General features: G+C 39.5%; 1 protein-coding gene across 4 annotated transcripts in view; it reads left to right on the top strand.

The window, feature by feature from the left end:
* The window catches only part of DCDC1 (doublecortin domain containing 1), a 236,479-nt gene that overhangs the window by 125,463 nt on the left and 98,287 nt on the right, over positions 1-12,729 (top strand). For all 4 annotated transcript variants that reach the window (XM_077929881.1, XM_077929878.1, XM_028729825.2 and 1 more), the window contains exons 16-19: positions 47-165; positions 2,616-2,676; positions 5,653-5,811; positions 6,142-6,293. In XM_077929881.1, the coding sequence (XP_077786007.1) occupies positions 47-165; positions 2,616-2,676; positions 5,653-5,811; positions 6,142-6,293 (491 nt within the window). The remainder of the gene's footprint in view (positions 1-46; positions 166-2,615; positions 2,677-5,652; positions 5,812-6,141; positions 6,294-12,729) is intronic.

The following is a 12,729-nucleotide window of genomic DNA, read 5'->3' as shown; positions in this document are numbered from 1 at the left end:
TGGTTCTTTTAACTTATTCAAAACCTTTTTTCCCATTCATTGAAAGGCTGGAATGATTCTAAGTCGAGCTATGGTACAAAGCAGCCTAGCTGTTGGTCATCCAATCAGAGCTGTGATGCAGGATGGCATACCTCTTGAAGGCTATAAGCTGTGTCTGCAGAAAAGGTATTGATACAAGGGTGGGTTGGTTTTTACATACAATCGTTTAGATAAGGTGAAAACATGTAGTCATTTAGATAAACTGAATGTTACCAGAATACTGTATGTGCTTACAGATTTTGTCATTCAACGAGTGAAACTGTATTATCTTAAAATTATCATCATCCTTTAATTCCTTTTGGATTATTAAATTCATGTAAAGGCATAGCCTTTACTTTAGTGTCATATTTTAAATCACCTTTGAAAGTTCTTTCAACAATAGACAGGAGGGGAAAAAATAGACAGATAACAAGGACACATATATTTTACTTTATGCTGTGGTAGTTCTTGTGTTTCTTTTGTTGCTTGGTCCTTTAAAAGAGATAAAAAAATGCACGTGTTATGTAATAGCCTACAATGGATCTTAAAGGTGCAGTCTGGGTGTGTAGATAGATTTCTTGGTGGACGTTTTACAGCTCAGTCGCAGAGCTAGGCTAAATTGTTCCTGCAAGGTAAAAATAAGATAAAAGTAAAAATAAGGGAAAAAAGGCCATCTTCTGGGGGCACCTGGTAGAAGACTTCCAAAAATGACCTCACTTCAAGGACAGGTTTATGTCAGAGATGTTTCCTCCAGATACGCAGACACAGATACAGTGTACAAGATACCAAAATGTTATTCTTGTGCTCAGAAACGGACCAGACTTTGGAGCCAGTGATGTTCTTTAAGCGCTATCAAGATGTGCTCCCCACAACCATTCCCAAAGTAACCTATCAGTCCCCCCCCTTAATAACTGCAGTTTTCAAGCCGTTTTCAGTGGCAGTCACATATATAATGTCTTGCAATATGCATAACTTTGACCAGGCTATCTGTCTAGAAGGTGACACAGCTGGCACAACAGCCCATACCACCTGGACCCCAAGCTCCGCCCTGGCCACAAAAGATACTACACTGGATTTTTTTGGCAATGTGCCCCACCACATGCACCACCCCCCATGTCCTATCCACACTTTTCAGGAGAGCGCCATGACTCTAGAAGGTCTTTTGTGGAACAGGAACTTCCTCCCATTTATACTTTTTATGATCCATTCCATTGTTTGTTGAACCACTGAAACTTAAATTCATACCCATTTAACCTTAGCATGGTTTCAAATTACCCTCCCTCTCAGCCCAGGGTGATTTTGTTCAGTCACCTCTCAGTGTCACCCATGTGGAACTTGGTTATGTGAAGCATGTGACATTCACCAAGTCAGAAGCTCCTCTTCTTGATGCTATATTCTCTCACCTTGTGATGTACATCATGTGGAGGATTCACATCATGTGGAGGATTCATGTGATCAAAATGTCTTGAAATCATCCCACAATTGCCCAGTTTGAGAGAAATCTTCCTTATGAATCTTTATAAGGAACTTTTTTTTCCAGTGGAGAAAGCATGGTTAGATTGACCTACTTTTGTTTTCTAGTGCTGAGCTTGTATCTGGATGGAGAACAGATACGAGACTCAAGTTTATTGAGTCAATGAAAATTCAGATTGTTAGAATTTACTCAGATCAGAGTTCATTTCATTTTTGTTGTTGTTGTTACAAAGAAGAATAAGGACCAAAGGGCCATATTGTGGGGCATCTTATTCTCACAGTGACTTCTGAGAAGCCTACAAGCAGAATATGAGACAATAGGACCCTGCCACTTGTGCTCCCCAACAACTGCCTCTAGTTCTGGAGATTGTACACCGCCATCAAGTCCAGTAGCTGCTGTTAGCCTTATGCTCCACGAATTTGTTGAAAACCCTTTCGAAGCCATCCGAGTTCTTGACCATTATTTATTTATTTGTTCAGAGATTTCTGTACCATTCTTTACCAGAAATGGTCACAGGGCAATTCACAACAAAATAAGGCAGTATTAAACATAATTCCTAATTAACACTGAAAGCAATTCTCATAACATACATAACATAATCAGCAGTAGCACAAATTAAAATTCACTACATCTTGTGCCAAGTCAGTTCTGGATCTCTGGTTTGGGGTTGTCTACAGTTTTAGGGTAAAGTATCTGATGTTCAAAAATATCTGTCCGGTGAATTATAAATTTTAAAAGCATCTCCTTTATGAGGAGGTCACGTTTGGAAGTGGTTAAACAAGTACTGTTCCTATTTAGAAATCCCAGGCTAATTCCTTTTCTAAAACTAACAGAGATTTCCAAAGTGGAATTATTTATTAAATGTAGTTATGATATCTAAAGTTGCAATCCTGTACCAACCTGCCTGGAAATAAGGATCATTGAACTCAGTGGAACTAACCTTTGAGTAAATATGTTATAAACCTACAATCTGTGCACACTTTCCTGGGAGTAAGCCCCACTGAGTGTAGTGGGATTTATTTCCAGGCAAATCATGCATAGAATTCTCCTGTAAGTTGTGCTGTAAATAGAAAATGCTGTATGTTTTTGATGATGGTTAACTTAAGAAATATTTCTCTTACAGAGACAAAAACAATATATATCAACACTGGGAGTTTGGAAATGATGGTTGTATCCATCCTAAGGTGTGTGAGATATATAAGCATTTTTTTAAAAAAAAAAAACCTATTTATTCCCAATCTTCAGACTCCTACATGGAGACCATTAAGGCATATATGCATGAAAGGTTAAATATGGCCTCTTACATGAACAATATAAATGTTTTCTCCCTTTTGTATTGTTGCATTGCTTGATTTCTCTCTAAGAATACCATAAAAGCATTTTATGATAATATTTTCCTTAAACTTCTGACTGCTGTGAGCTTTGCATTTTTCTTTTCCCGTTTTTCTAATCAGTACTATTCATTGACATGTTGATTTTATTGTGCTTATTAATTTGTGGTTTGATTTATAGGTGTATCAAAGTTCAGCTTTAGTCTAACCTCAAATGGTGCAGCACTGATCTTGGCCAGAAATCAGTATTCCTAAACTGAAATACTCCTACTTGCTTAATCTGTTTCTACCCTATTCTCAGCAATTCTCCATGTCACTGCAGCCCTCATAAGATGCTGTGGGTGGGTGTGGAGCTTGGGAACGCAACAGGAAAGGTGACACAAGAAAGCCTGGCCAGACTTCGGTTCTTGGGACGTTGGCTACAGCTCTATATAACTTGACATCTAGTTTGTGGACAAATTGGTACTTTTTCTTGAGTGATTTGCTTTGTTTAGAGTATTGTGCGATGAATTCATTGATCGTCTTTGGAACTAGTTTCAGCCTTGGGGTTTGTCATCTGTATAGTGGTGAAATGTTTTCTAGAATGTTTTCAAAATGCCTAATTACTTAATATGCCTACCTTAATATATGTGTGTAATACAGTTGACTTGATGTTTAGTCTGTAGCTGGTCTCACTTGCTTGAGACTTTGCTCAGAATGCACTTTTAGTTCTTGTTTGGCACATGTGTCACAGGTGTACTGTGGTTAGGTTTATCTGTGCCGGCCTGCTTTGTGTAGATAGTGTTATTTGGCGGTGCATGCGGCAGTTGCATATCTAAGATGAACAACTTGCCTTTTGCACCTGTACTTTTCCAACACTTCAGTGCGAAGCACAACAGTGCCACCCCTTTCACACCAGGCTCAGCCCCTTAATCCCATAGACTTCAGCCCTGCGTCTGGTACAGAGACCAGAAAGTTGTCTTTGAACAACAGGTGATCCTAGCGTAACAGTATATATTCAGAATGCCCTAGTTTTGAAATTCGGAAAGTCTTCATTTATTTCCTTTACAGCGTACCAAATATTCTATTGCTCATTAGATAAAGCACTATTTCATAGAAAAATGACTTCAGGATCTCATCTATTCTGATTAAAGGCTTAAAGGAAATAACAAAGTTTGAAAGGAAATTATAGATGTAATATGCACTCTGTAAGCATAAGAACTCTGCAATGCAGCCTAGGCCACTGTATTTTAGAGAGCCCCTATTTTCATATAGGGACGCGGGTGGCGCTGTGGGTTAAAGCCTCAGCGCCTAGGACTTGCCGATTGAAAGGTCGGCGGTTCGAATCCCCGCAGCAGACGGTGCGCTCCCGTCGCTCGGTCCCAGCACCTGCCAACCTAGCAGTTCGAAAGCACCCTCGGGTGCAAGTAGATAAATAGGGACCGCTTACTAGCGGAAAGGTAAACAGCGTTTCCGTGTGCTGCGCTGGCTCGCCAGATGCAGCTTGTCACGCTGGCCACGTGACCCGAAAGTGTCTGCGGACAGCGCTGGCTCCCGGCCTATAGAGTGAGATGAGCGCACAACCCTAGAGTCTGTCAAGACTGGCCCGTACGGGCAGAGGTACCTTTACCTTTTTATTTTCATATAATCCCTGATATTAATATATGTCATGTTGGGCTGCTAATCCTTAACCCAGGTGGTGCCAGGGTATGGCGAAAAATATTCCTCGGTTCAGCCCCAGCAACAAAAAAGGAACATATGGGTCATTAGCACCAAAACTGGACCAAATGATTTATTGGCAGTGGAATGGGTTTTGAGGGCAAAAAGTGTGTAAGCAAAGGCTTGCCTCATTTGGGGGGGTCAGTGAAAACTTTAGTATTTGTAGTGACTTTCAGTGGGGGCAGTGTTGCTTACTAATAAGATGAAACAGGAGAATTTCAACATCTCTCTCAATTTTAAAAATGGAGAGCGCTTTAGTGCTGCTTCAAGGGAAAGCAAAGTTGCAGTGAACAGCCAATCACATTATTCAGTGCCTGAATGAGAAGAATGCTTGTTTTCTACCTTATGCCAGTGGATCCTTTGTCAGCAGAGCAACTACACTAAGCTAGGCATGTGGTAACATTCATATCATCACAGAGGCATGACTCATATTCTGCAGGCATAGCGAGGGTTCCACCCTATCCAGGAGCCATCCATTGGCATATATTTTGAGAAGTTTTATAAAAAGCCTTCATGAAAATGCCAGTTGTGAGCTAAGTTGACCCTTAACAATGAATGGCACGCCATGATGCTGATCCAAAGAAATCTAATGTCATGTTTAAGGAGGGCTTTAAGCATGGGAAATGGAAAGTGGAAGTGTGTGGGGAGACAAAGAAAAAACTAGAAAAAAATGATTGGAAGTGGGAAAGGAAAGTGAATAGTAGAATTCTGCACTAAGTATATATATATGCATGGATTGAGCAGAAACTACAGTGATGGAATAATATATTGATCAGAAAGGAAAGTTTGGTTAGAGGAGGATATAGGCCATGTTGCGCCCATGTATAATATCAATTAAAGCAACAACAACTGTGGCAAACATCTAGAAGGGTCTTAGTGATTTTTTTAATACTTACATGTTACAGTCTGTATAATTATTCTCTACATTCTGTATAGAGTTGAAGTTTTGCATTAGTCAAATGGATGGAAGTTGTAAACAAAATTGTGTAGATGCAACATATCTTTTAATGTCATTGCCTAGCACCAGCAACTTTTCCTCCCATAATTCCCTGTGCTAAACTGTAGATGCTTGTCTTTCTACTGATTGCATCCTGGTATGTGTTACTACTCTGCCTTTGTCCTTTCCTACAGGCTTACCCTGAGTTTGTCCTGACCTACCTAGAGGAGCTAAATGTAAGAGAGGAGGTGACCCAGACGGAATACTGCACACACCATGGGGCCCAGTCTCCAGTTCATCGAGAGACAGATAGCAATGCAGCAGAAGAGGTCACTGTATCAAGCCAGAGGCAGGTCAGAGCAGTATTTTTTTTAAGGAAAAACATTTTGAAAGGAAATGCTGTTGCCCTTCACAGTTTAATATCAATATTCAAGTTAAACCATTTCTGTATGTGTGTATGTAAAGAGAGGGGGGGTTAACTTGAATATTAATTACATACACGTGTTCGAGAAATAGAAGTGCAACATACAATCACACACAAACACATTTCCCCCCCAATAGCTCCTTTCCCCATGGGATAACATTACTTGTTAAAATGTACCTGCCAAAATATGCTTATCCAAAGTAAATATTTGTATGGAGCACAATATATATTCATTGTATGTTTGTTCATAATTTAATAGGTCCTGCAAAATGATGTCTGCAATGAGAAGCAACTTTCAGGACCTTTGGACGCCCACTTAAGGCCTGAAGGTCCCTCGGGGGGGAATAGGCAGCTGACAGTGGCACTGGTGAGGAAACTAGAAGAGAAACATCCTAAGGCCTCAGCTCAAAGGTAAGCCACTGACAGAACTGATATTTATTGTTCAATGACATTAGATGTTTTCCTTCAGTTTCATGTAAGATTGATTTCCTGGATATTATTGAAATATCTCAGAAGCCCTCTGGCTTGCAAGCAGACATGGAGTTTTGACCAAAACTAATGGAAAGGGGTGACATTTATGCAGGTTTTTTTTTAAAAAAGAAAAAGATTGATGTGTACACTATGGAAGAGGATCACTGAGGTAATTATTGTTAACTTATTATGCATAGAAGAGTAAAGTGTATGATTTGGTTACATGCTTTGTTCTACTGAAGTTAATTTTATATGAATACATCATTTATGCATTTGATATATTTTTACCTATAATATGATACAAAGGTAAAACAACAATATTAAAATTCAAAACTAATAAGCAATATTACATATACCCCTCCACTTTTTCTGCATTGGGTGTTATATGGCAATAAACTCACTGGATGTACTTAGGCTCTAGAACTCACAAAGCAGTTTGCATGAATATGAGTTGTTTTGCATAATATTGAAATATATTTTATATATTAATTCCCTCTGTTGAGAGTGGATGTGGGCTTTGAAACTATGTTCTATGTTCAAACAGAGATTGGTCATAAAGGCATCTATCAAATTTCAGTCTTGCATTTTGGCAATTTCCCCATCCTTCCCGGCTGCTTAGGATTTGAACATGAAATGTGGAATGGTATTCTGAGTGGGCATTCCATTATGTCGCAACGTTCTGGTCAGATGATGCAGCATGGTGCAACTTTCTGCATTGAGTTGATGAAACAACCCCAGGGATTCTGAATATTGGTGACATAATAGGCATAGAGTATACCTCTTCTATGACTATCACCATGCACCTTCTGTGGTGACATTTCAGAATTGACAGATTGCAGAAAAAGAAAAAAGTGTATGGTAAAAAGATCAAATTCTTGAATGAGGGCCTGGGAGTAACAAGATTCTTTGAAAACATTGGGGGGGGGGGCTCATAACCAATATCTGTTCTGACCATAAGAGCATAGAGGATGAAAGAGCAATGTTTTCTATAGTTTCATAATATAAAATTCACTGACTTTAATTATATCCTCACAAATAGTACTCACAGGTTTCTAGAAATCTTTCAAACCTAAATCTTTAAACATTTCCCCCATTTACAACATTCCTTATGATCCAGGGAAACAAATTATTCAGTATTCTGCACAAAATTTACTAAAACCTATTATGGGTTGGATGTCACTGAGAACCCAACTGCATTTGCAGATATTTCAAGCAACCAGCACCCTCACACCAGCAGGTGGCCAGACTTAATGATAACTCTCAGTTAAAGGCCTTTAGTTGACCACTATTCTCTGTTCACATAAAGATCTTCACAAAATGTGCTGTTTAGGGTTGCCCTCAACACTTCCAGGGCAATATGTCACTGGCTTCCTTCACAAGAATCAATGAAATCCGAAGATTTGATTATCAGCTACAACACTAAACTACCTGTGTGAGAGACAAGCTTGTCCCTTTGTGTGACCTGTGGGATATGTTTACTAACACTCTCCTGCAATGTTTCATGCCGTGTGAATCCTACAATTGATGAACAATTAATGCCATTCACGGGAAGGTGTCCAATGAGGCAGCAACATGCCGTCCAAACCTGTGAAGTAAGGCATACAGTTCTGGCTGTGTTGAGATTCCAAAACATCTTATGCATATGATAGACACATGTGAGGAAAGAAGAAGAGGCTCTAAGCAGCTCAAAACCTAGGTGAGACAGTGGTTGAGAAACTAACACCAGGCTTACAGGGTTCTGGGAGAAATATAACAACCAATAACATCTTCTCAATTGTCCTGGTCAGAGAATTGTCTGATTCTGGATGGCACTCCCCCCCCCCCCCCGGCCCCACAAATTCCCTGAGAGTTCCTTGCCTGAAAACCTAGAAGTCACTAGAGCTGGATTATTGGTTCTCAAGAACATTTGACCCTTGTTAGTTGTACTCAGGAAAGGAAGGAAGTCATTCCCCTTTCTTCAGTGCATAATGATACAGCAATCTCACAGAAGGAATCCAAGCATGAGACAATTCATTATTTAGCTAACGGTAGAGTGGACATTTGTGAGAGTCTCCGTATACACTTCCAAATGCATGATCCAATAGTGGCCACTGTTGTTATTTTCAAACAGGGTGGACTTTGCCTAAATGCCTATATTATATGGAAGATAAACTTCCCACAATGGTATAAGCATCCCAAAAGATATGTGTTTCCTAGTAGACTTAAGTCTTGAGCTGAACAAACTCTGGATTGACCTGAGAGAGCTCAATCACTAGAGCCTGAGACTCTTGATATCAGGGCTGTGGGTTCGAACCCCACATTGGGCAAAAGATTCCTGCATTACAGGGACTAGCTGACCAGCATGGTCCCTTCCAACTCTAAAATTCTATGATTTTACGAGTCTATGAAAAAGCCACCTTCCTTGCTGTATCAAGAGAGTTAACCTCAGAAATGATTTTTTAAAACTGCAGATCTTGTGCAGATCTTTGTGTTGCTCTGCTCAGCAAGGAGCAGGACGTAGGCAAAACATGAATTAGTTGTTTTTGCCTGTCATTGGCTCTTGTTCCACCTACTGTTGGTCTCACTGCATTCTGCCCTGTCAGTCCCAATGGGCACCACTGATTAAGGGGCACAGGGGAAATCTACAAATAAGATTGAAGAGGCTGAGAAGAAGCAGGTCATTATACTGGGAACCACTCCTGATTTCCCAGTTCACATTATACATGCACAATATTGAATGATTCGCCAAGATTTGTGGAGTGCATAGATGCACATGCCGAAGAATGGTGTGTATAAATGAAAGATATTTCATGTAATACAAATTGATACTGTTATTATGAAGACTTTGCAATACAAAGTGGCACTTGAAGTCTCACATTTGATTGATTTGTCTATTCCAAAACAAAATAATTAGTATGGCAGATGATTTTTCTCTCTCCTGATAGGCACTTCTGCCACTCAGGTCAGTTCTTCCCAAAATCCAATGGGCAGAAGGTGGGGGATGTTGGTCATATGGACTAATGCATTGAAAGTGAACTGTTGGCAGTAAATGGATACTATTATGGTGGGTGGCTTTATAGAATGACTCCAAGGTAGAGCAAAGATCTTGCATGAGGCAAGTGAGACATCCTTGTCAGTGTAAACCTATGGCTTGTATCCAAGGTGGTGCAAGTAGAACAGTCGGGGTTTCTCACTCCGTCCTTCCCACTGCTGTTGCTGTGCACCGGAAAATACACTCTTGGGAGCCACGCACACCAGCCTGGAATGTCATGGGATATTTCATAGGAGTCCGTAGGGAGAGGGGAGGATCAATATAAATTGAGTAGAGGCATCTTAAGGGAGCAAAGCTGCCATACACATGGCCCGCCTGCCCAATGCCACACTCCACACTATTCCAAAAATTCCTCCAACTCTCAGGAGCAGCTTTCCAGGGTGCAATGGGATACAATAAGGAGGGGTGGAAGCCCCATTGCACGAATCAAACTTCACTCACATAACTCTGCACCCAAGCCTTCATCTACTACTGCACCTACACATATTTATATCTGCCAAGTGTAGATTTATCCTGCTTGTACCTGCATGCAGAAATCCACATTAAAAGCACAGCAGAATGCATTGCCCTATATAATTTTAGGTATGTGAATACGGTAGTTCCTATGACTTTTATGGGACCACTTGCTTCCTTACAATTTGGCCCTTCCGCCTAAATCAGTAGTTCCATATCAGGTATTTATTGGGGAGAAATCCAGAAGATTTAATTTAAAATGTTATAATTTATCTTTCATTGCCATCAATTAACAGGGTTTTGTCTTGATCTATATAACATTGGCCATCTACCCTTTTCCAATAGAAAGAAAATTCCTATAAATCACAGGTGAAATATTTAGTTTATATAGATATAACTAAAAGCACTTTTATTTCCCATCCTTTTTTTTTTTGCAGTGAAGAATTTAAGAATTTGTTTTTTCCCCTTTTTATTTTTTATTTCTTAAAACATAACACCTTGGGTTTTCTGTTTTCATGAATCAATTTTTCAGTATACTTAACCCCCACATTGTACTTTGTGGGAAAATTATGATGGAGTGAATCTTTTCACTGAAAACTCAAGCTTTTCCTCATGATTTATCTGCCATATAAATGTTCTAAAGGTTAAAGCTTTGAATTGGGGACAAATTAGCTTTCATTACATGCTTTAGTTGAATCTTGACAAAATTACTCAGCTCTCTGTTTGAGCTAGATAATTTAAATTCATTTTTTTCTGTTCTTTTTAGATACAGCAATACAAACCTAACTCAACGTGGTACAGAAGTAATATAGATTCTGTGTTTCATGTTTTTCATCTGCCAGTGTGAGGTTGTGGTTGTTTGCGTTCTTATATTAAATTGAGCAACTTACCTTTATTTAAATTGAATAGAAGTTGTTTGGGGGGGGAGAACTGTAGCAGCCAACAAAGCATGGTGACCCAGCTTGTCACCCAGTGACCTGTGAGAAGGAAATAATGAACTGTGAGTAGCTGTCATCTTAACTGCTTCTGACAGTTTGGCTATGGGCACATCTGTGTTAGTTGCATGGAAAGGCCTTTGTTGTTTTCCCACTAGTGACTTTGCAGACCGCTGTGGGGTTTGCTCGCTGCCCTGCTCCTCTACTTCCCTCCCGTTTTAGCAGGGAAAACAGCTGCCAATGATGGTCTTGACATTTCTTTTAATGATTTACTTGGCATTTATTTAATTATAAAGTACAAATCATATTGATGTATTAAGGCTTTTTGGATATTTTGAGGGAAGTTAGGATCCTGCCACAGTTAGTTTTGCAATCCGTTTGGTCATACTTCCACACTCTGCATTAACTCTAAAAAGGGTTTGTCTCATAACTTGTCCACATAATAATTTTGGCTTTAGACCGTCTCAATTTTAAATGATTAATTTTTACATCAACATTTTAATAATTTAAAAACTACTACAGTACTACTATTAGTATTGCTACTACTACTATCACAGTAGTCCCATTAAAAAAATTGTAGTAATAATTATTACTGTATGTTTGCCTGTTTTCCTTTCATGGTTTAGACCAGGATTGCCTTTTTTATTCTTCTTTAAACTTAATGCTTATGAGTCAGAGATACGTGAGGAGAAATTAAATGTTCACAGTGGGCTTCTTGTTTTCCCTTCCCCACACCATTTTCTTTGCCTCCATTCCTCTACATCCATGTGTGAAAAATGCTTTTAAAACTCTCCTGACTTTGAAAAGCAGATTCTCTCACAGCAAAGAAAAAGAAGTGCCCCACTTTCCACGCAGTGTTCCTCGTGCACATATGTGCTCAGTGAAACACCAATTTTTACAGTTGGAAACAATCTTAATTGCTCTTCCTTGATGATAAATCATTCTCAAGCAAAACAAATGATTTTTCTTTCTGAACTGAGTAAAATAAATCTGGAGCTACTATGAAAGAAATGATATACAAATGATTATTTTTGTTCTGCAAATAAACTTGGATATTTGGGGCAGTGCATTTCATGACAGTTTAAGAAGGTTATTGGAAATGCTGGCCCTAAATCTTATTTATAATTTAAATAAGTAGAAAAAGCAACCAATGTGAACAATAAATTATGACCCATTTTCAAAGATGGCAATTTTATGAAAGTTTTATAACCCCTCTTTTATCAGTGACTGGGGGCCAAACTAGCTGAGACACCATTTACAAAGTAATTGTGTGATAGGCTTTTTAAAATGAGTAACTTGAATCCCAATCTGGATTAGTCATGCTCATGGGAGTTATTTGTATTTGGGGAGGAAAGCTTCAACTGATGTCCTGAACATAGTTGTTTTTCTGCAATGCAAATAGGTGGCATGACCCCCGAGTTCTGGATCAGGACCATGGTGGGAGAGGAGGTGCACTAGTGCAATGGGATTCCCCCTCCCCACTATGTGTGCACCCCTTGCCCACCCCAAATCTGCTCAAGAGGGTTGCAGGGAGAGGAGATGGGGAGAGTGTTCTGTGGTGCAAGGGAAAATGCTTGCACTGGTAGAATGTTTGCCGTAGCACTATATTGAATGCAACCCATTCTCCCTCAATCTCTTAAACATGGTTAAAAATTGGGAGTTCCTCAGGACTGTATGCCTTTCCACCTCTCCTCCTTTCCCTTGAGGTTGTGTGTTCCCCTTTCCTCTCCCCCATTCAGATTCCCCACCCTTTCCTTTTTCATCCACCTATTCATTCATTCATTCATTCATTCAGTGTTTATTGGCATAATCCTTTCCTTTTTCAGTACTAACTATATAGCATAAATGCAATGAGTTAAGTGCTAATCATAAATGTCTGATTCTGGTACAGACGTGAACTGTGGCTAGTGGTAACCATAATTTGCCTGACTCAGGTGGCGTAGCAAACTATGGTGGC

The sequence above is a fragment of the Podarcis muralis genome, chromosome 1 (genome assembly GCF_964188315.1).
Source record: "Podarcis muralis chromosome 1, rPodMur119.hap1.1, whole genome shotgun sequence".
Taxonomy (NCBI): Eukaryota; Metazoa; Chordata; class Lepidosauria; order Squamata; family Lacertidae; genus Podarcis; species Podarcis muralis.
Note: the sequence above shows the minus strand (reverse complement) of the source record. Positions and strands in the feature narration are given on the sequence as shown.